This window comes from Amblyomma americanum, chromosome 10, assembly GCF_052857255.1.
Source record: "Amblyomma americanum isolate KBUSLIRL-KWMA chromosome 10, ASM5285725v1, whole genome shotgun sequence".
NCBI lineage: Eukaryota > Metazoa > Arthropoda > Arachnida > Ixodida > Ixodidae > Amblyomma > Amblyomma americanum.
In genome coordinates, this window is record NC_135506.1 from 24,453,546 (window position 1) to 24,478,943 (window position 25,398).

At 45.1% G+C, this 25,398-nt stretch overlaps 1 protein-coding gene and 1 long non-coding RNA gene across 3 annotated transcripts; both read right to left on the reverse strand.

Moving 5' to 3' along the window:
• Positions 1 to 1,918: 1,918 nt before the first annotated feature.
• On the reverse strand, positions 1,919 to 9,933 carry LOC144107369 (uncharacterized). Of its 2 annotated transcripts, none has more exons than XM_077640363.1 (2): positions 9,711 to 9,933; positions 1,919 to 2,334 (listed from the first exon to the last, which is right to left on the reverse strand). In XM_077640363.1, exons 1-2 carry the CDS (start codon positions 9,931 to 9,933, stop codon positions 1,919 to 1,921), a joined length of 639 nt encoding a protein of 212 aa, XP_077496489.1. The 2 variants fall into 2 exon arrangements, with proteins under 2 accessions (XP_077496489.1, XP_077496488.1); XM_077640362.1 differs by having other exon boundaries at positions 9,627 to 9,933.
• A 4,356-nt stretch (positions 9,934 to 14,289) lies between these two features.
• On the reverse strand, positions 14,290 to 20,075 carry LOC144107370 (uncharacterized). Its single transcript, XR_013309266.1, has 3 exons — positions 19,953 to 20,075; positions 17,449 to 17,487; positions 14,290 to 16,066 (listed from the first exon to the last, which is right to left on the reverse strand). It is a non-coding gene; the product is annotated as an uncharacterized LOC144107370 (long non-coding RNA).
• Between the last annotated feature and the right edge of the window lie 5,323 nt (positions 20,076 to 25,398).

Genomic DNA, 25,398 nt, shown 5'->3' on the forward strand with positions numbered 1-25,398 from the left:
TTCAGAGACGTGAAGTGTCTAGCATTGTTTGCACTAAACTGAAAACTCCCCAGAAAGTAACAGGTCTGCTATTGCAAGTCTCGGCTGCCTGGCATGCACATTGCCGGTGGAAACATTCAAATTGGACCAGCTGGTATTGGTCAAACGGTTCCACCTTGGTTACGCATCCCCGTTTTATGAGGAAATTATCTGTTCTTCGTTTTTTGCATGTTCCCACAATAGTGCTGCACTTGTTGTAAATGCCTCTCCCAACCGTTTAGTTAAATACATATTGCCGTGAACATGTGTTTAGAATTTGGATCATTGCCTTAACTGTTCCTGGTGCATGGCACAGTAGGTTTGCAGTTTCGCTTGATGGAAGAGTTTTTGTACTCATGTGTTGCTGCAGTTTGACTAACTTGCTTGCTGTAGATAGCTCCCATAACAAGACAGACGAGGACCACACAATGGCCAGACAGGTACCGACCTATTCCTTGTCTTGTTCTTCATTTGCCTTCGTATTGAGCACCATTTCACATTCTTATCACAATGGACCAAAAAGCCCAAGTGCAACTTCTCACAGAAGAAACCACATAAGCCCCAAAAGGCAGCATAATCTGTACGTGATGCAGGATACCAAGTAGGTGCACATCTTCAATCTGTTCTCTTCTCATTATTCATGTGAAATGAGAAATCATAACATTTGCTGTCATCTTTTTTTTAATGCAAAATCTCGTTTATTATCCATTAACAAGCCATTTTCAAACACTCGTATAATTACATTCTGCTCACCATGACTGATCAAGAAACCCATTCATAAAAACGTCATTCAAGACAAGTGATATAAAAGTTTTTGAAACATAACCTCTCAACATAGCCAAAAAGTTACTTTAAACTTTCTTGGTGTTTTTAAGTATACTTATATCCGTAAAAACTGTTAATAATAACCACACTCAGTAGGGAGGCTGCCACACAAAAGACCTGGCCATCACTGGAAATGCTGGGATTGTAGGATTTCAGCGCAACTGTGGGGACTCTTACATTCATACAAAGGAACTGCAGAGAGAATGTCACTCAAAAACAAGTATGATATGAAATAGCAGAAGAGTAGAATGATGCAGTGAAGCAGTACAACAAGTACAATGACCATATTGTGAAAATGTGCCAGCAAAAGTGAAGCTTCCAGAAGATAAGCAGCAGAGATAATTACAAGAGCCAAAATCCAATTATCAAATGTAAGGCATCAGCAGATTTGAGGATTAAGAGTGGTCTGGTAAAGATTATATTGTACTTCTTTAGCAATGCCTAGGGCTAGTACAGAAGCAATACATCACCACAGGTCAGGAATTAACTTCCACGCTTACACATCACCAACACAGACACACATATGGCAAAGTGACGTTTTCCAGATCACTTCTTCAAAGCAAGGATTAAATCCTTCTGATGTATCAGTACATAACCTTGTACCAAAAAATAAATTGAACACACACACACCATGCACTGCAAGTTTACTGTTTTAAAAAATGCAGTGGTAAATAAGGTTTCACAACCATATTTACCACTGCAGACACAAATGAGTTTACAAAAGATATTACACAAAAGATTATTATAAATTGACATAAACTAAACTCACTGCATGACAGGCAGACCTGTCCTTGACCAATGCACTCCTCTGACATCGGTGTTCATTATTTAACTGTGAAAAATTGAAACCATTCACAAGAAAAGTGGTTGTTAACTCCAAGATTTTATCACAACTGATATGTATTTTCCAGAAATGAGGCACGATGCAACATCAGATCAACATGCTCCTTTTGAAAGGGCATATCATGAACTCCTTTAACGAGTCCTCCAAGGATGGAGTCTGCAACCAGACTGGCTTCTCTGTTTAATGCATAAAGCACACCATTCAATGGTGATGGCAGAACACAACACAGCCTTATGGAACAACCAATGCTTCTGGGTGATATTTGCGTTCATGGTATTTCATTTGCACCCTGCAGGCGAATGCTTTTGAGCAGAAACGACACTTGTAAGGTTTATCACCCCTGTGCGATATCAAGTGGCTCTTCAGGCTGCCGTCATGCGTGAAGGTCCTGGGGCACAGGTGGCAGTGGTAGGGTCTCTCGCCCGTGTGGATGCGAAGGTGAATTACCAGGTGGTGCTTCCTTGCAAAGCTCTGGCTGCAATGGCTGCACTGGAAGGGGCGCTCTCCAGTGTGTGTCCTCTCGTGGTTCTTGAAACTGCTGAGAAAAACTGTGGTGTAGCCACACTCAGAGCACACGTAGTGCCGTCTTCCACGCCGCGATGTTTGCTTAGGCAATAGGCTGTAGCTGCTATGACCCATGGCCAAGCCTGCGCAAAGGAAGGAGGCACACGTTTCTAGAAGTGAGAGGAATACATTACCATGCACAGACAAGAACTAGCCAATCTATCAAGAGAGGTACCCTCACGTGGGGCTTAAAAGAAGCTCATTGCAAAACAGTGAATATTAAGGAAAGCAGGCTGCACAGTAGCCTTATTTTATCAAGTGCATAAAATTATAAATTTTCACCAGGAAGACAAATGTGACGCCAACTATTGTTCTTCACATACTAGCTTGATTGGGCTAGTTTCAGGTTTTGCAAAGTAGTTTTGCTACGAAGACAAACTAATAGCAAAAAAATGTGCAGATATTCAGAACAGTCCTTTATTATGTACACAACAGACCACAAGCAGCAATAAAACATGCTGAAAATGATAGGCATAGCTGAAAATTGAGAACCTAGAGGTGAGATGCCCCTTACCCAACATGACACCTTAGTATAAACATCCACTGAACCTACACACAGACAGTTTGCCACACAGCGAAGCGTTCATGTTAAGAGCTTGAAAAACTTTAGTTTACATTGCGAGTACTATTGTGCTGTTTTTCAAAAATGTTAACAGTCGCCATTTGAGCAACTCCCACAACAATATCACAAAAGCTTTCACTTGGTGCTTGCAGACGCAAAATTAAAACACGAGAAAAATGACAGTCAAAGCACCTGTGTGTGATGACTATACGCACACATCAAATATTGCACTGACACAGTAGCATCTACAAATGGCCTTAGGGGCACAGCATGCTCAGGCAGAAGCTTCATTACTCCTCAGAGCGAACAAAAGCTGCTTCTCTGCACCTGCACGCATGCAGAGGAACCTGCAGCTGCTACTGATTCAGCAAAGGCTATACTATCAGCAACGAATGAAACGCGAACAAGGAAACTCAGGTGGCAACCCTAAAAAACCAACATATTAGCTCCTGGAGAGCAAATACAGGCAAGGTTGATTAACACTTCCGAAGAAAAGTCTCCGCACTTTCGAAGTTAAATTACCTTACACTAGTATTGAGCTTCTTCTGGCTAAGAGCTTCTTATTTTGCTATTCGAGGCTCGAATGTCTTGTTCGTGTTTCATTTCTTGCTGATAGTACATGTTAATCTAATGTAAAAAGGCCATAAACAACAAAATGTGTGTGGCAGCTCTATCGATCACAGAAAAAGGAGAGTGAAATTCCTCCCTTGAGGCCAAGTCGAAGAGAGGGCAGAACAGGTCTGTCTGTCTGTTTCAGTAGAAAATAAGTACAAGAAATGGCTCACATCTGGATTACTTTTCAGCCGTGCACTAGCACAAGTGTTCATATATGCCTTAAATAGTGTAGGATGCCCTGGCACCAGCTGTTTATTGGAAAGGTTAACTTGCACTTAACGACACAGTTTGCTTCAACACACCTAAGTGAGAGAAGAACGGAAGACTGAGAGAACGGAGAAGACTGAGAGAAGAACGGAAGAAAGGTGTAATGGAGGGCTCCAGAATAATTTGGACCACCTGGGGATCATCTTTAATGTGCACAGCACAGGGGCGCCTTCCATCGCAACGCCAGAGTAGGAACCCGGGTACTCCACCGTCAGGTTCGAACCCGGTACTCTGGAATTCAATTTGTATTCAATTCACTTCAGTTTTTGTATTCAGTTCAGTTTTTTCACGACTCAATTCGTATTCAATTTGGTTTAGGACTACACCATTCATATACTAATCAGTTTCGAAAAGTACTATTCACACACTCCAAAAAACAAAGAGCACATGAGGGCCAGAAAGGTGCCATCCCATTCCTTGTCTATTCTTCATTTGTCTTTGCCCTGTGCGCCACTTTACATCCTTGTCATAATGGATCAAAAGCCCAAGTACAACTTCTCATAGAAGAGACAGCATAAGCCCCAAGGGATGCATAATCCCCGATGCAAATTTTCAAGTATGTGCAGATCTTCATTCCATTCCCTTCTCATTACCCAAGTGAAATGACAAATCATAACGTTTGCTGTCATCCTTTTTAATGCCAACCACTGTTTATTATCCACCAACATGCAGCTTTCAAACATTCGTATAATTACATTCTCCCCACCATGACAATTACTGCTAAATGAATACCTTTTGCTATGCAGTTAATTCATAAAAATTAGTCATTCAGGACAAGTCAGACAATAATAGAGAGCATTGAGTAGTTTGTTTACCAACAATCATAGATAATGCGCACAAAATAACAAAAGTAACACAAAAGAGGTTTTAACTGCAACATAACGTGTCAACAGAGCCAAAAAGTTACTTCAAATCTTCTTGGTGTCTGTATTTGTACATGTATGCACAAACTATAAATAATGACCATTGCGGACACTGCAGCGAACTATGGAAAGGTGAAAGATAGGTGTAACATTAAGACACAGGAAGAGAGCAGAATGGGTGAGGGAACAAACAAAAATTAATAGTACCCTAGTTGAAATCAAGGCAAAGAAATGTGCATAGGCAGGGCATGTAAAGCAAAGGTATTGTAACGGAATGGATTCCAAGAGAGGGCAGGCTTAGCAGGGGGCGGTAGAAAGTCATGTGGGCGGATGAGGTTAGGAAGTCTGTGGGGATATGTGTCCACAGATGGCACAGGACATAGTTGGAAGGATATGGAAGAGGACTTCGTCTTGCAGCACATAGCTAGGCTGATGATGATAATAACAGTATGATAGCTGCTGCCAGCCAACAGACCAGACCATCACTGGAAGTAGCGAGAATGTAGGATTTCACCTTATCCAAGAGCACTCTTACATTTATACAATGCAGCTGCAGACAGAATGTCATACAAATGCAAGAACAAGATGTGAAAAACGTGTCGGCAAAACTGCCGCTTCCAGGAAAAAACAAACTGCGAACATAATGACAAGCACTGAAGCAATCAACTGTGATGCGTCAGCACATTGGATAATTAAGAATGGTCTGGCAAAGATTAACACTACACTTCTTTAACAAAGCCAAAAGCTAGTACAGAGATGATACATCATCACAGGACAACAGTTACTTACACAGCGCCAACATAAAGTCGCTTTTTTTTTTTTCAGATCACTTCCTCTAAGCAGCAGAAAAAAATTTCTTCTAAACGTCTCCATACACAACCTTGTACGAAAAAAAAAGCAAGAGGAAATTTGACGCACACAAGTACTGCGTATGTCTAGTTTTTAGGGGTGTACAAGTAGTACTTTTCAGGACCAAACTGAATACAAACTGCGTAGTATTGCTACCGAATCAAATAAGAAAAGAATATTTTTAAACATTTGCTACTTGTGTGAATATTTGTGCAAAAAAAACAATTGTGTGAAACAGTATGTGAAGCGCATGCACCGTAGCTACAACTTACAAAGTTATAGCTATAGCTGTCAAAAAATGCAACAGTGAGCCCCAGTATAAGGACACAACACAAAGCCATTATATTAACCCTATGACCATCAGATTATATGCATAGGAAAATTACCTTCTGCTAATGATTATGACCTCAGATAAACTAGCACCGCATCTCATTAGATAACAGGGGCGAGAGACCAGGCCTCCAACATAGGGCTTCAAGACACGGTTTGCTGAACTCAGCTTAGCACTGCTGCATCATACAATCTTGGATGCATGTGTGAGCATTATCAACGCTGCCAAGCAAATGGAATGCGTCACACTGCCCAACCCGTGCAGAATAACTGCAACAGCATGCTGCACGGAGTTGGTGTGGGTCATTTTTTAAACAGTTGAGAAAAACTATGGTGGGCCTTATTCCAACTTCAGGCCAATTATACGAAAAGTATTAGAAAATTCGAGATCCTGTAGGATTCATTTCGAATAAGTTAGAACATTGACTATTTGATTCGTTTGACGAGTTGAATAGCAGGATATTCAATTCAGTATTCAAGAATTTAAAATATTGTTACGTGACGAAACGGCATTTGGAGGAGTTGAGCTGCAGGCCGGCATGACTGAACAGAGAAAGAATCTTGGAAAGGTCATCGAGGTGAGAGGAAAAGCTGTGAGAGAAGACAATGACGACGTTGTCGAGATAGCAGAGGCACGTGGACAGAAGGGCGTCCATCATACACTCGAAGGTGGCCAGCGCGTTGCATAAGCCAAAAGGCATAACTCTGAATTTATACAGTCCATCAGGTGTCACAAATGCCATCTTCTCATGGTCCTGGTCATCCACTGCTATCTGCCAATAGCCAAAGTGAAGGTCTATGGAGGTGAAGAATTTAGCACCGTATAGGCAATCAAGGGTGTCGTCGATGCGCGGGAGGTGGTGCACGTCCTTTTTGGTTATCTTGTTCAGGTGGCGATAATAAACACAAAAATGCCATGAGCCATCCTTTTTCTTCACAAGGTCTACTGGCGAGGCCCAGGGGCTGTAGGAGGGTTCGATAATGTTCTTATCAAGCATCTTCGTAACCTCGGAGTTAATGACCTAGAGCTCAGAGTGGGAGACGCGGTATGGTCGACGAGGGATAGGAGAGGCATCCCCGGTGTCGATGCAGTGCTTCACAGAGAGAGCTTGGCCCAGTGGAATGTTATTCAGATCAAAAATGTCCGAAAAAGATTCGAGAAGGGCTCGAAGCTGTGCTGTTTGAGCGGGACGCAGGTCGGAGGGCATCATGGTCGCGAAGGCGTCTGTAGAAAGAGAGGTACTCTGGGGATGGCCTGAGTGATCTTGAGAAGGAGCGGCGTCGAATGCAGCGACCTGGCACAGTGCGAGGGGGGGAGATCGTAGCAATGCAAATGCCGGATGGAAGAACTTGAGGAGAGAAGCCGAAGTTGAGAAACGGCAGAGACAGTGTGTTCGCCTTGACCGAGGCGATGGTATAGGGCAGAGCAACGTTGCGGGTCAGCAGGAGATCGGTACTAAATGCAACAAGGTAGTCGCCATCAGGAACGGGGGGAGAGGGTGTCAGCGCAACGAAGAAGGTGGCTTGAGATGGCAGGCGAGCACAGTCTGCATTAAACAGGCGGAGAGAGGGATCGACATGCTCGGAATGGAGTTGTGGGAGCTCGAGTTGTAGGACACCCTGCGAACAGTCAATCAGAGCTGAATGGTCAGAGAGGAAATCCATGCCGAGAATGAGGTCGTGGGCGCAGGTGGACGAAACGGTGAACTGAACCAGGGTACTGTTGCCGGCAACAGTGATGCGAGCAGTACATAGTCCGTCCACAGCAGGGGTTCCTCCATCCGCCACACGCACGAAGGACATTGCAGGCGTGAGCACTTTGCGGAGGCGATGGCGAAGGGCAGAACTCATCACAGATACGTGTGCACTGGTGTCAATGAGGGTGCGCACAGGAAAACCGTCGACTTTGACATCCAGTAAGTTTGGTCGGGTGGTCAGTAGAGGATTTCTGGTCGGGGTCATTGATGCAGCGTCACCTCCGGGTGCTGCATCAGCTAGTTTTCCAAAGTGGAGCGGACGTAGGGGGCAGTGGCCGAAAGACGGGGCAACTGCGGTGAGCGTGAGCGACGGCCTTGGGGCGATGGAGAGCAGGAACTCTGGAAGGAGGGAGCAGACTGATCGGGCTGAAAGCAGGGCAAGAAGTGGCGCTGAGGGTCAGGTCGGTAGTTGGAGAAGCCACCGCGGGGAGGCGACGACCAAGGGCTGCGGCAATGTCGAGAGACATGTCCAACGCGGGAGCAGAGAAAGCAGACGGGTCAGTCGTCATCTGTTCACCATTCCGCCGGATTGCTGTAACGGGACGTGGAGTAGTAGATGGGGTGGAAAGCAGGAAAAGGAGGCTGGTGGACAGGTGGGCGGCCAGTGCAACACACCTGCACACCTGGGGGGAAAGATCCAGGTTTGCCAGTTCTTGCTTGACGACAGCCTGAATAAGCGACACGACGGGCAGGGTAGTATCAGGGACGGATGGGAGGGATATGACAGGTGCGAGGGCCTCCAGTTCATGTCGGACGATCCGGGTGACTGAATCGGTGACGACAGGGGCGTCCAAGGGTGCGCGGTATGGCAATCGCTGGTCCTCACAGGAAGATGTCGCGCCCATGTTAGAAAACTATTGTGGAATGCGGTGGCCTTTCACTTGCTCAAATCTACAGCACTCTTTAATGATGGAGTCAATTGTGGCACAGTCTTTACAAACAAGCAAGTTGAAAGCATCGCCTACAATCCCTTTGAGCACGTGACCCACCTTATCGGTCTCACTCATGGCAGCATTGACCTTGTGGCAAAGAGCCAAGATGTCCTGAATGTAGGCCACGTAGCTTTCTGTCGAAGATTGTGCTTGAAACGCAAGCTGTTTCTTGGCGGCAAGCTGGCGGTCATCAGGCCTACCGAATAGCGTCCTCAACTACTTCTTAAAGGTGTCCCGGCTTGTTAGGTCTTCCTCGTGGGTCTCGTACCACGCTCGTGCCGTGCCATTGAGGTAAAAGATGACATTGGCGAGCATTAACGTAGGGTCCCACCTGTTATAGGTGCTGACGCGTTCGTAGAGGTTAAGCCAGTCCTCCACATCCATGCCGTCAGTGCCACAAAAGGTGCCGGGGTCGCGAGGAGGAGCCATGATCACGAAAGGAGCAGTAGGGGGGTATTGGGGCTCCTTGACTCGCCGGGTGGAGCCATGGTGGTAGACCCAGCCTGACGACAACTACGAAGCTGCATGGTGTGCTCAGCGTAAAATCCGGACCTCCACCAAAACGGCAAGCAGGTGAAGACGGACTACATGACAGATGGCGATGAAATGATTTAATGGCGGTGGGCCTAGCGCAAGCGCTCCATGCCGCACCACCAACTTTGTCATCTTCTAGTCCGTGACAATAATTGTATGCCGCCACTAGTTCTGCAAAACCATTTGGTTTCATAATTATATTTACCACTGCAAACACAAGTTAGAAGGCATTACATAAAAAGTTACTCTAAACATAAACAAAACTCATTACAAGGCAGACCTGCACTTGTGAAAACCGAAACTGTTCACCGAAAGTGAAAACTGAGAATGAAAGATCGAAACTGTTCTTGTGAACAATGATTCAGTTCAGAATTTTATCACATCTCAAGTCTTCTCAGGAGATATGGCACCATGTAATATTAGAGTAATTTCCTCCTTGTCAAAAGGAGGATGTTACCATGGTCCCCTTCAACAATGAGCCCTGTGAAGGACTTAGCCGCCCAACTGGCATCTCTCTACAACTCACAAAGGTTTACACTAAGCACTATGTAACATAGCCTTAAGGAACAATGAATGCTTCCAAGCAACAACTGCTTTCATGGCGTTTCATTTGCGCCCCGCACGTGAATGCCTTCAAGCAAAAACGACACTTGAACGGTTTTTCACCCTTGTGGGATTGCAAGTGGCTCTTTAGGCTTGTATTATGCGTGAAGGTCTTGGGACACAGGTGGCAGTGGTAGGACTTCTCGCCTGTGTGGATGCGAATGTGAGACATCAGGTGGTCCTTCCTTGCAAAGTTCTGGCTGCAGTGTACACAGTGGAAGGGTCGCTCTCCAGTGTGTTTCCTCCGATGGCGTATCAAGTTGGCGTCGCAAGCTGCAGCATAGCCGCAATCAGGGCACACGAAGCGCCGTCTCCCTTCTCGCAATCTTGGTTGGGGCAATGGGCTGTACATACCGTAAGCTGCGGCCATGCCTGTGCAAAGAAAGAAAGCATGTTTCTAAAAACGTGAGCAATACGCCTCCATTCACAGGATATAGTCAGATACAACTCAAGAACAAAGTGACAAGTGCCGCCCAAAGGATGCCCTCCAGCCAATGCTGCTGACCAACTGTTTTGTCGTGGTTAATCTGTTTATCTGTGGCTACTCCTGTTGCACCTGCACGCTACTTGTAATGTGATGCTACAAGGTGCAAAGAGATTAACGACAACTCCATGAAAAACGGTTGATGAAACTGGCTGCAAGACCTCCTTTGATGGGTTTTGCTGCTTCTTTCTTGAATTGTACTAGATAATAGTCTATCTCTCAAGGGAAGTTACATTCCAAAGTGGAGCTCAATAAATGATGATGATGGCAAAACAAAGTAAAAACTGGAATAAAAGGAGGATGCACAAGACAGGCACATGACAGACCGTGCATAGGCGCTTGCTTGCCTATGCGCAGACCTCTAAAGCCGAATAGAACACATGAAAGAACTTAGCTAAAGAAAAATGAAGTCAACGTATCATAGGTAATTCAAGATACCACTAAAGATGACAAATGATTACATGTTTGCGTCAACCTTGAGCATTGATCTTTCCTTTGTCAACTATGTGCAATTACAAATGACATCAAGCTCGACGAAGATATCATCAAGAGAATGAGCACATCAATCCAACATGATGCACTACGTAGACAGCAGAAATAAATGAACAGAATCTCCGCCCTGCTTTTTCATCTTTGCAAGCAGTCTGAAGTAATGAAAAATAATTGTTACCACCATGATTGTTATCAACTTTTACTTGTAAGCTAGGCTACTGTGTGCATCAAAGAGATCAATACATGCTTTTACATCATTTCGCTGTATAAGACCAGAAAGAACAGGTGACTGTTTTATGGCTGATGAGAAATGTGTCAAAAGCACACTCATAGGAACTTGTAACCTCTCAGTGTACAAAGTATGATCAGCAGAATCAATCATAGGCATTATGGGGGACAAGATATTATGGCACATACATGCAATTTCAGAGCTACGTCAACTCATCACACAGTCTGGCAACCCACTTCTTGTACTTCACTTTTCTATACATAAAAATACATTTCATTTGTCCATGGCATTTTTCCACTTCCTGGGTTGATTGCTGTGTAAAGCATGAAACATCTGAACAGCAGAACGCATTGCTAGGTTCACTCATCATATCAAGATCATTTAATTCTTACGCCATGTCAAGAAAACTGGCAGCCATCACAGAAATGCTGTTGTTCAAGCACCCCTATGAGCGAAAACGAAATGCCAAGCATGGCCTCAATAGTGCAGTCCTGGGCCAATAATTGACTAATTGGTAGACTGATCTCATTTGGCAAAATGTTCCATGTTCCACAAACTTTTGGCCCCCAGAAGCGCCTCTGAAACCGACTGGTGTGGACAATCTGCACTGTTACACCTCAGGGATACTTCAATGTTCAGTTAGAACATCACATGAATGGTAAAGCACGAAATGAGTTATTTGTTCGTGAACGTAAATTGAAAATATGCTAAGTTAACAGATACAAATATGAGAAAGTGGGTAAGGCATTATGTAAACTGCAAAACAGAATAGTATTTTTTTTAAACAGTATGTGAATAGACAGAATTAGCATAGTGTAATCAGCAGTAGCTACCGTTATCTGCTTCCACAAGGAGCCACAGCACATGCTCAAATCGCCCTGAGGGTGCCGAATTGTGCTAGTTGCCGGCCGGCTGCGTGCACGCCTGTCGTTTTGGGATCAATCAGCATGCACGCACTGGTGGCAAACAGAAGCGAATTGTGGTAGTGGCCGTGGATCACGCTATGCTAAATCTCCCTAATGGACACTGCATATGACAGCAAATACTGGTTCAGTCAACGATTTCCACTGAACTGTGGACATCATGCAACAAGTAATGATGAATTGGCAGTGCGAAAATCCAGCACAGTGGATAAGTGAGCCGTGGATCACGCTATGCTAAATCTCCCTAATGGACACTGCATATGACAGCAAATACTGGTTCAGTCAACGATTTCCACTGAACTGTGGACATCATGCAACAAGTAATGATGAATTGGCAGTGCGAAAATCCAGCACAGTGGATAAGTGAGCTTCAAACACAATCTTTAACCAGCGCTTTCCTTCATCTTTTCCAACATATTTTGCTTTCAGGATCTTCTCCCATGAACACAGGACAGAACGTGAAAAGCCAAAACTGATCGTAACAATCGCAGAATACACCAGCAGCAAAAGGAAGAAAATAAAGGGAAGTGCACCATGAAGAACTTATGTACCACCACCACTACTGACACCAAAGGCACTGGTACCACTGTTGTTGAACACCAGCTGCCACATACTGCATTCTGCTAACGAGTTCTGCCTTGAGCTCTCCCATACTTACATGATCACGCAACACAAAACGAACTCCCATCTGAGGTATGCAATCACGTGCACCATTAAGTAGACACTAACATTTCATCTGCAACTGGCAGAAATGTGTTTGCTTTGTTGCACTAGCAGATGTTATTAAGAAGCAGTGATCAGAAAATCTGACACAGGTAACAACCCCATGCAGAGCACCAAGATAGTGCACAAGTACCACAAAAGAGCCAAAACAGGCACGGTATATTAACTGTTTAGCAATAGAATACAAATTATGCACACAAGTAGCTTTCATACTTCATTCTTCACAACATTAAAGCTCGCACTGAAGCTGAAATGCAGATCTTATGTTGGATAATGAGGGATAGTCCTTTGCCATGGCTCGAACTCTCGTCCCTCTCATCAACTGTGATTTGGCACTCGTTTGTTCGTTCTCATCAACAGCAGCAAAAGGTATTACTCCTATGCATATGACACGACGGTCATAAATGTACAGACTTCGTGTTGCATCTTTCAGTACCTACAGCTTTAATTCTAAGACCTACTGCGCCGTTGCCAACACTCCACTGTTTCGCACAAATATTCGCTCAATTAGCGAATTACACAAATATTTTATTCATTTTCATCTGAATTCTTTCCCTAGTCTATCCATATTCGATTTGGTTTTTGACTATGCTATTAGTGTTTAATTTGGTCGCAAAGCTAGCCTAGTATTCATATCTGATTTGGTTTTGAAAAAGTACCATTCACATACCCCTACAAATTAATACATAAAGAACAGATGGCTGCCAACCCATTTCTTTTCCGTTCATTTGTCTTAGTCTTATGCACCACTTCACATCTGTCACAAGTCTGATGTCCGACAAAAAAGACCACGAGAGCCCCAAAGGGCAGCATAATCCATGATGCAGATTCTCAAGTACGTGCACACCTACATTCCATTCTCTTCTTGTTACACATGTGAAATGACAAATCATAATGTTTGCCGTCAATGTTATTTAATACGAACCACTAATTATTACCCACCAATATGCAATTTTCAAGCATTCGTATAGTTACATTCTGCTCGACATGACAATTACTGCTAAAATAACACCGTTTACTATACAGTAGACTCATCAAAATTTGTCATTCAAAACAAGTCGGATCTCTATAGAGAACTGAGTAGGTTGTTTACCGACAATCCAGTAAAATGCACATAAAAGAACAACAGTAACAAAAAATACGGGTTTTCAAATGCAACCTAACCTCTCGACGCATCCAAAAAGTTACTTCGAATTTTCTTGGTGTTCGTACTTGTACACATTTGCACAAACTGTGAATTACCACCATGTGTACAGTATGGTCGTGTTAAACAGTGCAGCGAGCTATGGAAAGGAAAATTATAGGTGTCACGTTAAGGGACAGGAAGAGAGAAGCATGGGTCAAGAAACAAACATGAGTTAATGATATCCTAGTTCAAATCAAGGAGAAATGTACATATGCAGGACAGCTAAACCAAAGGCAAGATAATCGATGGTCTTTAAGGGCAATGGAATGGATTCCAAGACGGCAAGCATAGCATGAGGTGGAAGAAAACAACGTGAGCCGATGAGGTTAGGTTAGAAGCCTTTATCCTGCAATAGATGTAGTTAGGCTGCTGCTGCTGATGATGATGACAGTATTGTAGCTGCCAGCCTTCAGACCTGGTCATCACTGGAAGTGTTGAGATTGTAAGATTTCGCTTCAGCCATGGGTGCTTTTACATTCCTTCAATGGAGCTGCAGACAGAATGTCTCTCAAATGCAAGTACAAGATGAAATGGCAAAAGAGTATGACTGTAACGAGGAAACGCATGAGCAAAACTAGAGATTCCAAGAAATAACCAGGAAACAACAAGCACCGAATATAATTACAAGCATTGAAGCACTCTTATCAAATATGAGGCTTGAGCAGAGTGGATGATTCAGAATGGTCAAGCAAAGTTTAACACTGCATTTATTTAACAATTCCTAAGGCTTTTACAGAGATCATACATCATCACAGGACAGCAATTACTTGCACAGCACTAACAATGGAACAAATGCAACAAAGTAGCTTTTTTCCAGATCACTTGTTCTAGGCAAAGGATCTGATGTATGAATACATAAAATTTCACCAAAAAAAAAACAAAAAATGAGGGAAGAAATTTTATACATGCACCATGTTCTGTATATTTACATTTTAGGGGTGTGCAAATTGTACTTTCTAAAAACTGAATCAAATATGAATTGTGCAGCTTACCTACCAAATTGGAAACAAATGAAATATTTCTTTAATATTGCTACTTGTGTGAATATCCTTACAAAATGTAGTCATGCGAATCAGTGAAATGCCAGCTGCAGTGCTGCGGTATGGCTCTACAACTTATTCACTTTTAGCTATAGCTATCAAAAATGCAACAAAAATGCAACACTAATCTCCACTATGGGACTCAACATGAAGCCATTATATTAACCCTATGATCATAATGTTACACGTTATAAGAAAATTACTTTTTCTACAGATTATGACCATGGATAAACTAGCACCGCATCTTATTAGATAACAAGGGCTAGAGACCTCCGACATCAGGCATCAAGACAAGTTTTAACTGAACTCAGATAAGAACTGACCTGTCATACAATCTTGGAAGCCATGTGTGAGCATTTTCAACACTGCCAAACGAGTGGACTGTGTTGCAGTGCCCGACCTATGCAGAGTGATTGCAGCAGCATGCTGGGCGGAGTCGGTGTGGGCAGTTTTTGGAACAGTTGGGAAAAACTATGGTAGGTCTTATTCTAAATTCGTGAAAATTATTCGAAAAGCATTAGAAAACTTGAGTTCGATTCATATCGAATAAGTTTGAAGATGAACTATTTGACTTGTTTGAGGAGTTGAATAGAAGGATATTCAATTCGCTATTCAGGAATTTAAAATATTTGCACACCCCTACTAGTTTCATTACCATATTTACCACTGCAAACACAAGTTGGAAAGCATTACACAAAAAAATTTTTCTAAACATAAACAAAACTCATTACAAGGCAGGCCTGTCCTTGTGAAAACCGGAACTGTTCACCGGAAGCGAAAACTGAGACTGAAAAACCGAAACTGTTCACGTGAAGAAAGGTACAGTCCAGAATTTTATCACATCTCAAGACTTCTCAGGAGACATGGCACCATGTAAAATTAGAGCATCATGCTCCTTCTCAAAAGGTATTACCATGGTCCCCTTCAACAATGAGTCCTGTGAAGGACTTCGCAGCCAGACTGGCATCTCAGTACAACTCGCAAAGGTTTACACCAAGCACAACACAGCCTTACGGAACAATGAATGCTTCTGAGCAACAGCTGGTTTCATGGCATTTCATTTGCGCCTCGCACGTGAATGCCTTCAGGCAAAAACGACACTTCAATGGTTTTTCACGCGTGTGGGTTAGCAAGTGGCTCTTTAGGCTTGTATTATGCGTGAAGGTCTTGGGACACAGGTGGCAGTGGTAGGACTTCTCGCCTGTGTGGATGCGCACATGAGACATCAGATGGTCCTTCCTTGCAAAGCTCTGGCTGCAGTGTGCACAGTGAAAGGGGCGCTCTCCGGTATGTCTTCTCTGGTGGCGCTTCAAGTTGGCGTCGCAAGTTGCAGTGTAGCCGCACACAAAGCACTGGAACCGCTGTCTTCCCTTCTGCGATCTTTGTTGAGGCAATGGGCTGTATGTGCCACGAGTTGTAACCGTGCCTGTGCAAAGAAAGAAAGCACATTTTTAAAAACATGAGCGAAGCGATATGCCTCGATTCACCGAAAAAGATCGTCGGATACAACTCAAGAGCAAAGCGCCAAATGCCTCTCAATGGTGGCACTCCTGCTAATGCCATAGATCAGGTGTCATGACTTCGTGGTCAATCCTTTAATCCACTACAACTCCTTTTGCACATGCCAGCCCCCTGCAGTGTGCAGCTACCAAATGCAACAGGATTAATCATAGTGCCACGAACTGGTCTGTTATCGTAGAGGGCCTGTTTTGAGGCATTTTACTGCTTTGGTTTGAGTTGTATCTGTTTATAGTCCATCTGTCAAAGGAAACTAAATTCTGAGGTAGGGCTCAATAAATGATGAAGATTGAAAAAAAAAGTTAAAAAAAAAACAAAAGAAAACAAGGGCACACAAGAGTGGCTTATTTTCACGTCTGCACACTGATAAAAACTGTTATCAGGAGGTCGTACGTGGTGCCAATGATGGTTCTTTACAAAGCAGGCAATGTGTAGAAGCTTGCGTGCCTTTGCACAAAAAGCACACAAGGCACAAAGGCTTGCATTATAATGCGGATCAGAACACTTAGAAACATGGAAAGCATAAAAAAAAAATGGAAGTTGTAGTTCAACATGCCACTACAAATGAATTGATAACACATTAGCATCAACCTTCAGTGTCAATCTTTACTTTGTGTGCTATGTGCAATAACAAAAGACATCAACCTTAAGCATATATTTTTTCTTATGTGTAAACAAGAAAGAAACCAATATCAACCACATCATTAAGAGAACGACCACTTCAGTCCAACATCGCGTGACATAGACTGCACAAATAGATGGACAGCATTTCCATCGTGCTTTTTAATTTGTGTGAAATTATGACTAACAAACTAGGTTACTCTCTGCATTAAAGCAATCACCATTTGCTTTTACATCATTTCAGCTGTATAAGGCAATTAATACTGCATTACTGCAAATTAAGTTCAGAGCACAAGTGACTGCACATTATGGTTGATTAGAAACTTCTCAACAAGAGTTTCGTACCTCTCAGTGTACAAAGTATTAACAGTTGAATTAATTCAATCACAAGCATTATGGGGATCAAAATATTACAGCATGTTCATGCAATTTTAGAACTGCATTGGCTCTTCAATATACAGCCCGGCAACATGCAGCTTGTGCTTCCCTTTTGCATGCATAAAAATACTAACTTCATTTCTGCATAGCATTTTTAAATTGCCCTAAGGGCAATTTAAGAAGTGCACTGGCATGACAACAAATGCCGGTGCACTTAACTTTCACTGATATGTGGACCTCAAGCGACATGCAATGATCACGCGGCTATTAGTAATCCAGAGTGGAAGATACTTGAGCTTCGTCACGATTTCCAGAAGGCAGGCTTACAACCTGAAAAAAAAAAAAAACACACTATCTTTAGCCAACACTTTCCTTGATCCTTTCCAACACTTTTGTTTTCGGACTATTCTCACATAAACACTGAACCTGAAAAGCCAGGACTAAGTGGAACAATCGCACAATGCAGCAGTAGCAAAAAGAAAATAAAGTGGAGTGTATCCGAAGAATTTATATACTGCCGCCACTATTTATGCCGCAGGCACCAGTACCACTGGTAATGAGCATACCAGTGGTACCAGCTGCCGGGTACTGCTTTCATCTAATGTGAACGACTTCCGTCTTGTGCTCGCCCATACATATGTGATGGCGGAAATGAAGACAGATGTTATTAAGGAGTGGTGATCGAAACGTCGGTCACATCTAACCCAAAGCATAGCACCAAAACAGTGTACAAATACCACAAAAGAGCCAGGGAAGGCAAGTTATGCTAACTATTTAGCAAAGGAGTAAAAATTATGCACAGATGTAGCTTTCATACTTCATTTGCAACATTGAAGGCCAGACTGAAACTAACGGCGGCTTCCAATTGCAAAGTTGGGGACAGTTCCGGAGCAATGTTTTCTGTACTTTTCAAAGCAACTGTATTCCAATTGCAGATCTGGAATGCAGATCGCGTCTTCAAATCGTGATTGGGATTCATCATAAAATGCAGATCTTGCATTGGATAATAAGGGACGTGTCCTCTACAAGTCAAGAGGTATGTGTCGCTCAGGTTGTTTGCATACCCTTACATCCACATATTCATTCACATAAAAGCTCACAATATAAGTATGTCACTAGAAGAGAAAAAACACCATGACAAGCCTGAGTAAAAAGTTGCTTTCAGGGTGGCTAGAATACAATGAACCAGAAAGGTAGCTATTTGTCAAAATGACTGTAGTAACACACAGGTGAGACTAGAAGTTGAGTTGCGAGGGACACGAGCTGAATCCAAGGACCCCGTAATGATGTCTTGTACTGCTTTTGGCAAGAGATACCAAATATTATGGAGAAACAAGGAAGAGAGGAGATTACACCATATTTTAGCATTTGATCACAATGTCTGAGCCCAAAGCTCTAGGTGGATTCATACACATGGCCATAGGGAAACAGTAGTGCAATGTGTAGCTGTCAGCTGCAGTCTATCACACAGCCATGTTAATACCCTTGGCACACAAGGATGAGAGATGAATTGTCACAATGTGCCCAGATACAACAGATGTTGAAATGATCAGGCACGTTTTTTAACAGGCAGCAGCCACACTATGAAGATAGGCAAGAACTGTTTGAAGCAGTGTCTGCCTGCAAACATTTTCCGTGGGCATCTTGATGTGATCACCATACCTGCAAAAACACAATGACACGGCATGTGCATGATAAAAATGCAATGTTACAAGCACTGGTTCACATTCTGAATGCCCATCATTTTTTTTTTTTAGAAGGCAGACTACTGAAACATAATGAGAGAGGTAGAAAGGACATAACAGCGCTAAGACGGGACAAGAGAGAATTAGACACACACATGCACCATCTCATTCTCTCTTGGATGGATGAATGGATGGATACGGCTGAACCCCTTAAATCGGGCGGTGGCTCAAGCCACCTAGCCATGACTAATGAAATTTTACTCTTCTCTTGATTTTAGCCACCAATCAGATAACCTTCGCTTGGTTACTTTTACCCGCTTAAAATCTACTTTCCCTTCACTGTCCTTAAACCCAAATGCTCTTGTCCCATCATCATAGCGCTGTTACATCCTATCCGTCAAACATGTACCAACCAGCTCGTACTAGCCCTCATAATGAAAGGGCTTCTCAGGCTTCCTGACTGACATAGGTTGTCAGTATTATAACTAGATGGTGGTCACAATTCTCACGCAATACTGTGTAAACGTCGCGGCGTGCTTTTTCAACGCCCTCAAGGAAGAAGTGGTATCTGCGGAAGTAATAGTTTCGAGATTTTGCGGCTTGTCAAGCCCGAGGCTTCAAATGATATCCTACAGAACTCATACAGTGGTGACATGAGTCGCGTTCAGGGCAGAGCCTACGCTGTCCCGGAGCACTAGATCGAACCTGAACTTGGGGCACCGGCTTACAACTCGTGTCAGCAGTCAGGAGCCAGCCGCTTGGCCATAACGACCATCCGCCCACAAACTTAAACTGAGTGCTTCCGCACATTTCAATGCATTCTAAACTAGCGTTCGCAGGAATTGGTCATCATGTCTTTGAAACTCCTCAAAATATGTTGCAGTTACCTTTGCCTGAAAAAGCACGCGTCTGACTACATGCCCGAAGACACATACCAATCGGCATCCTTTAAACAGGTGGCCGTGGTAAGCGTCACCTGTTTTACGGCTGGAACAAACCCTTTCGACAGCCTTCAGCTTTGTTACTGAGCGGAAGTTCCCACGACCCGAAACGCCTGCCACTGACTGCCGACGATCGGCTGTGTGAACGCGCAAGGCACGCTTTCTTCACCTTTGAGCAGGTGCTGAGCAATCGCTGAGCAGTTCGCGGTTCAAGCAGTTTAAGCCCACACAAATCCATCACAGCGGCAACTCCAGCCGCCATCGTTGTTGATGCGCACAGTGACGCAGCGATGCGGCTTTCCCTGACTATGCCAACGCTTGGCCAGCGCTATGCCGACAAAAAGCAAAAACTGTAGCACCAAAATTCAAAAGTAAAACAATACGGAAGCATTGGGTTTATTTTTCGGTAGAGCTTTAGTTTAGCCGAGTTTAGCGCAAACGTTGTAAACATGGTAGCAAGACTCGAAAACGAAACTAAACGGTTTAGAAACCACTTGGACGCGGTCATTACGGTTGTAGTTTACGGAGGGAGCCTGACTTTTGAGACCGAATTTAATTTGTTTCCATCCAGGACATGTACTTCAGACTTGTTTTAAAATTGGAGAGCGCTTAACCTTCGCCTTTAAGAGTGGAACGCGACAGCGTGTTGCAGCACTTCCAGGGAGTCCTGCCCGTTAGACAAATCGCTCTGCTACGTACTGTGAAACGGACGCGCGGAGCGGAAAACCACGCACAAGCGCTGCCAGGCGGCTTGCCGAAACGCGCGGGACTCAAGTTGCAGTCGTGGTTCGCCGGCACATCGTTCTCTACAAACCCGATGCCACGAACGCCAGCATAGCTTCCGCGCCGAACTAAGGGGCAGCAAGCCGCAAGCTTCGTGGTGAACGCGCTTTGGATGTGCGCTGCGTTGTTCTCCGCTCCCCGCGTGATTCCTGCGTGCCCGCACGGCCCCACTGCGCCCGAACGAGAGATATGTCAGACGTGTCACTTCCTTTCCTTAAAATCAACTTGCATTTCATTTTCCTTTCCTTACGGCGCGGTTCGGGTGTCCACAGAGATATGTGAGACAGGCCTCACTTCCTTTCCTTAAAACCAATTTTCATTTCATTTTCCTTCCCTTGCGGCGCGGTCCGAGTTGTCCACCGAAATTTGTGACAGGCGTCCCTTCCTTTCCTTGCGCTGCCGTCGCGCTCTATCTATTGTGGGCAGTGGCGTACATTCCGAGGAGCAGGACGAGGGATTTTTCGCTCACGGCTGACGCCGACGACAACGGCTTTTCTGCAACACGTGCTCCTTAACGCTGTCCCGGGTTCTAACCCGACCGCGGCGGCTGCGATTTTATGGAGGCAAAATGCTAAGGCGCCCGTGTGCTGTGCGATGTCAGGGCACGTTAAAGATCCCCAGGTAGTCGAAATTATTCCGGAGCCCGGCCTCCACTACGGCACCTCTCTCTCTTCCTTTCTCCTTTCACTCCCTCCTTTATCCCTTCCCTTACGGCGCGGTTCAGGCGTCCAACGATATATGAGACACTGTGCCATTTCCTTTCCCCAAAAACCACTTATTATTATTATTATTATTATTATTATTATTATTATTATTATTATTATTATTATTATTATTATTATTATTACTTTATTATTGTTGTTGTTATTATTATTATTTTGGAGGAAATCAGTAGCAGTCTTTAACGCCCTCGTTCCGCAAGGCTTCCACCAGCTTTGTGAAAAGCGCAGTGCAAGGCACCGACAAGGAGTGGCACAAATACAAATTACGGTCGATCTGGCGTGGTTACGCCAAATGCGAATTAACTGCGCTCACACTTCGGTTCTCACCGCGGTTTCGGGGGTTCGGATCCATTGCGCACGGTTGGAAGTTGATCGAATGACGATATCCAAAGCACAGCGCGAGAGACTGGTAGTTTAGGACACGGGGATGTTCGGCAGCGGCGATGGTGTAAAAGCGAGTGCTGGGTTGCTTAGGTGTATCCTATTACGTATCATGTCGATATGCCATTGTTCTCCTCATGGTTTGTACATACCTCATGTACATAGAACAAAAGGCAATGATGTTGTGGTCTAATGCAGTGGCCAGCAAAACTGATCTGATCGCGCCGCCCGGATTCGAAATCCACTCGCGGCCATAAAGTATTTTCTTTTAGTTAATTTTATTTCAGGTCAAGCAGGCTTCAGACAAACAGACGGAACTCGGCGAAATCCAAGACTGAAAGCCTCAGCGCCGCACTAAATAATTGCTGGTGGTTTAGCTCTGGTTAACCCTGGTCGAAAGCAAAAAACTGCATCTCCCTGGCTATGTTTGTGGTCGAGCGACTGGCGATTACCATAGATAGCCATACTGACACCCACACAGTAGTAGGAACATAATTTGTTAAATATCTTGCTTTCTTCGAAACAGCATTAAAGGCACTCACACAAGACAGTACATAATAATAATTGGTTTTTGGTGGAAAGGAAATGGCGCAGTATCTGTCTCATATATCGTTGGACACCTGAACCGCGCCGTAAGGGAAGGGATAAAGGAGGGAGTGAAAGAAGAGAAGAACAAATAGGTCCGTAGTGGAGGGCTCCGCAATAATTTCGACCACCTGGGGATCTTTAACGTGCACTGACATCGCACAGCACACGGGCGCCTTAGCGTTTTTCCTCCATAAAAACGCAGCCGCCGCGGTCGGGTTCGAACCCGGGAGCTCCGGATCAGTAGTCGAGCGCCCTAACCACTGAGCCACCGCGGCGGGGCACAAGACAGTACATGATAATTGGTTTTTAGGGAAAGGAAATAGCGCAGTATTTACATGTCTCACATCTCGGCTGATACCTGAACCATGCCGTAGAGGAAGGGATTAAGGAGGGAGTGAAAGAAGAAAAGAAGAAAGAGGCGCCGTAGTGGAGGGCTCCAGAATAATTTGACTACCTGTGAGACAGGCGTCCTTTCCTTTCCTTAAAACCAAGTTTATTTCACTCTCCTTCCCTTACTGCGCGATTCTGTTGTACACCGAGATATGTGAGACAGGCTTAATTTCCTTTCCTTATGAATGGATGGAAAAAACTTTAATGTCCAACGAATAAGGTAATCTACCCACCCCACGACACGCAGGTCGGGGGGCAGGTGCTGCCGCCTCAGATGCAGGCTGGGAGGTCTTGGGTCCCAGCAGCCTCTTCAGCCAGTTGGATGAGCAGAAGCTGCAGAGCTCAGGGTCTGAGCTGCGCAGCAGGGTCTCCCAGGTGTCTCTACAGTCTATCTTGTGCGTCCCCCCGAGAGAGTAAGGGCATTCCCATATTATGTGGTCGAGGGTCCCTCTCGCGCCACAAAGATTACATTTATCGCTCCTGGCCTCGGAGAACATGAGGTTCGCTATAACCGTGTGCGGATACGTATAAGTTTGCAGTCGTCTCCATGCGACTCGGGTCTGGCGGGTGTACCAGTCTACGCTTCAATCTATAATGCTGCCTGATCTCCCCATATTTTAGCATGCGCTCTCCGCTCCATCGGTCATCGAGAGGCCCTGTAGCGGCTTGGCGGTAGGTAGGTAGGTAGGTAAACTCTTTTATTGCGCCCAAAAACAGGGGACCAGTCAAAGGACCGGTTGCGCTGACTTAGAGGAGGTCGGCGGGGATCCTTTGGGATGCCGCGGCCTCCACCGCGCGCTGGATAAGCCAGCGTTGGTCTGCTGGCTTGGAAGTACACAGGAGAGACTCCCACGTCTCTGGGGTGTTTGCGTTGTCTGTGTTGTAATGTGTACAAGTCCACACCATATGTATGAGTGTGGCCGGAGTTGAGCAGTGTTTACACATGGGGGCTATCTGTTCCGGAAAGGTCCTGCTGTATAAGAGGGGGTGTGGGAAGCTGCCAGTTTGTAGTTTGCGCCATTGGACGGCCTCGCGTCTTGTTAGATCGCGGTGTGCGGGAGGATATGTGCACCTTTGGAGTCTGTAGTGCTGGAGTATGTCCGTGTAAGTGGTGAGTAGAGATAGTGAAGCGCGTGGGATATTAGTGTCAGCGGAAGCAGGGTGGCTGATCATACTCTCGGCTCGGCAGCTGAGATCTCGAGCGAGAGTGTGTGCCTGGGCGTTTCCGCTGAGCGACTCGTGGGCTGGAGCCCAAAGAAGTAAGCGAGATGTGGAAGAGGGTGCTGTAGAACGTAGAATGTGTAACGCCTGGCAAGAGATACGGCCAGCATCGTAATTGCGAATAGCCTGTTGAGAGTCACTGATGACGACTTTGGTATTAGGGTCGGCTAGCGCGAGCGCAATGGCAACCTCCTCAGCTGCGGTGACTGTTTCTGCATTGCGAATGCTGCAGGCTGTGTACCAGCTGCGGTGAGGGGCGAGAGCTACCGCCACCATCGCTGGCCTCGATGGATGGTAAGAGGCGTCCGTATACGTGACGTCCGGACGTCCGCTGAAGCGTTTCTCGAACTGACGAGCCCGGTCGGCCCGTCTCTCGGCGTGGTGTTCCGGGTGCATCCGTTTGGGAATGGGAGGAATGCGGAGATTTAGGCGATATTCCGATGTAAGTTCAGCGTAACTTGGGGCCGATCTCGGCGGGGAGATCCCAACTTGCTGCAGTACCGCTCGGCCAGCGTGTGTGAGTGAGAGCCGCTCATACTGGGCGGTGAGGGTTGCTTCGATCAGTTCGCTCACGGTATTGGAGATTCCGAGAGCCATGAGCTTATGGGTAGCTGTGGACATGGGAAGACCTAGGGCCGTCTTGTATGCTTTTCGAAGTGACGCGTCTAGCCGTTCGCTTTCGGCACGAGTGAGCCGCCTCGTTGCCGGGGACGGCTTCGTGCGCCGGAGTCCAAATTATTTGAATTTTCCTATCCAACTTTCTTTGGGCTAGAATTCTGGCCGCTAAGGGCGAGTTCCTTGCATTGCTAAAATTTTGTATGCCAGTTTTGCTGTCACTTGACAAACTTCGCTTCCGTTCCAATTCAAGCTAGCGCGATCGCAATTTCCTCGGCAACTTCTATGCTCCGCCCGCGCAAAGTGGCAGCTATCACGGGATTGCCCCGGCCGCTGACGACCGTTGCCACCGTAACAGGCCACCTCATGTTCCGAAATTTTGCCGAATCTAATTTCAAATGCCTCGGCTCGTTTTTGCCTCCTGTGTTAGTTATATTCCGGGTGCATGTTTTTGACAGGGGAGGGGGGGGGGGGGGGGAATCATCAGATTTTGTCTCACTTCCCTATCTAGCTATCCTCCACCTTTTGCGTGAGACCCGTATCCGGTTTTATTCCAACTTCGGTCGGAATGGCTCTTCCTGTCCTCGTGGTGCTATTAAGTCTCTCAATTTGAGAGGTTCCCGCCTCCGCCAATTCTGCCCATGTGCTCTGTACCCCTTAGCTATATCTGTGGATGCGCACGTGGGCAGATCCAGCGTTCTTTTTACGCATTTTCTCATTAGAGACTCCATCTTTTCTTTTTCCACCGCTTTCAAATCTAGATACGACGTTGCGTAGCTCACCCGGCTGGAGATGTACGCCTATACCAGTTTAATCAATTTTTTTTTCCTTTAACCCTCGGCCCCTGCTGGCCACCCCCCTAATTAGGCTCAGGATCTGCATCGCATGATACTCCAGCCTTCTGACAGTCTCGCC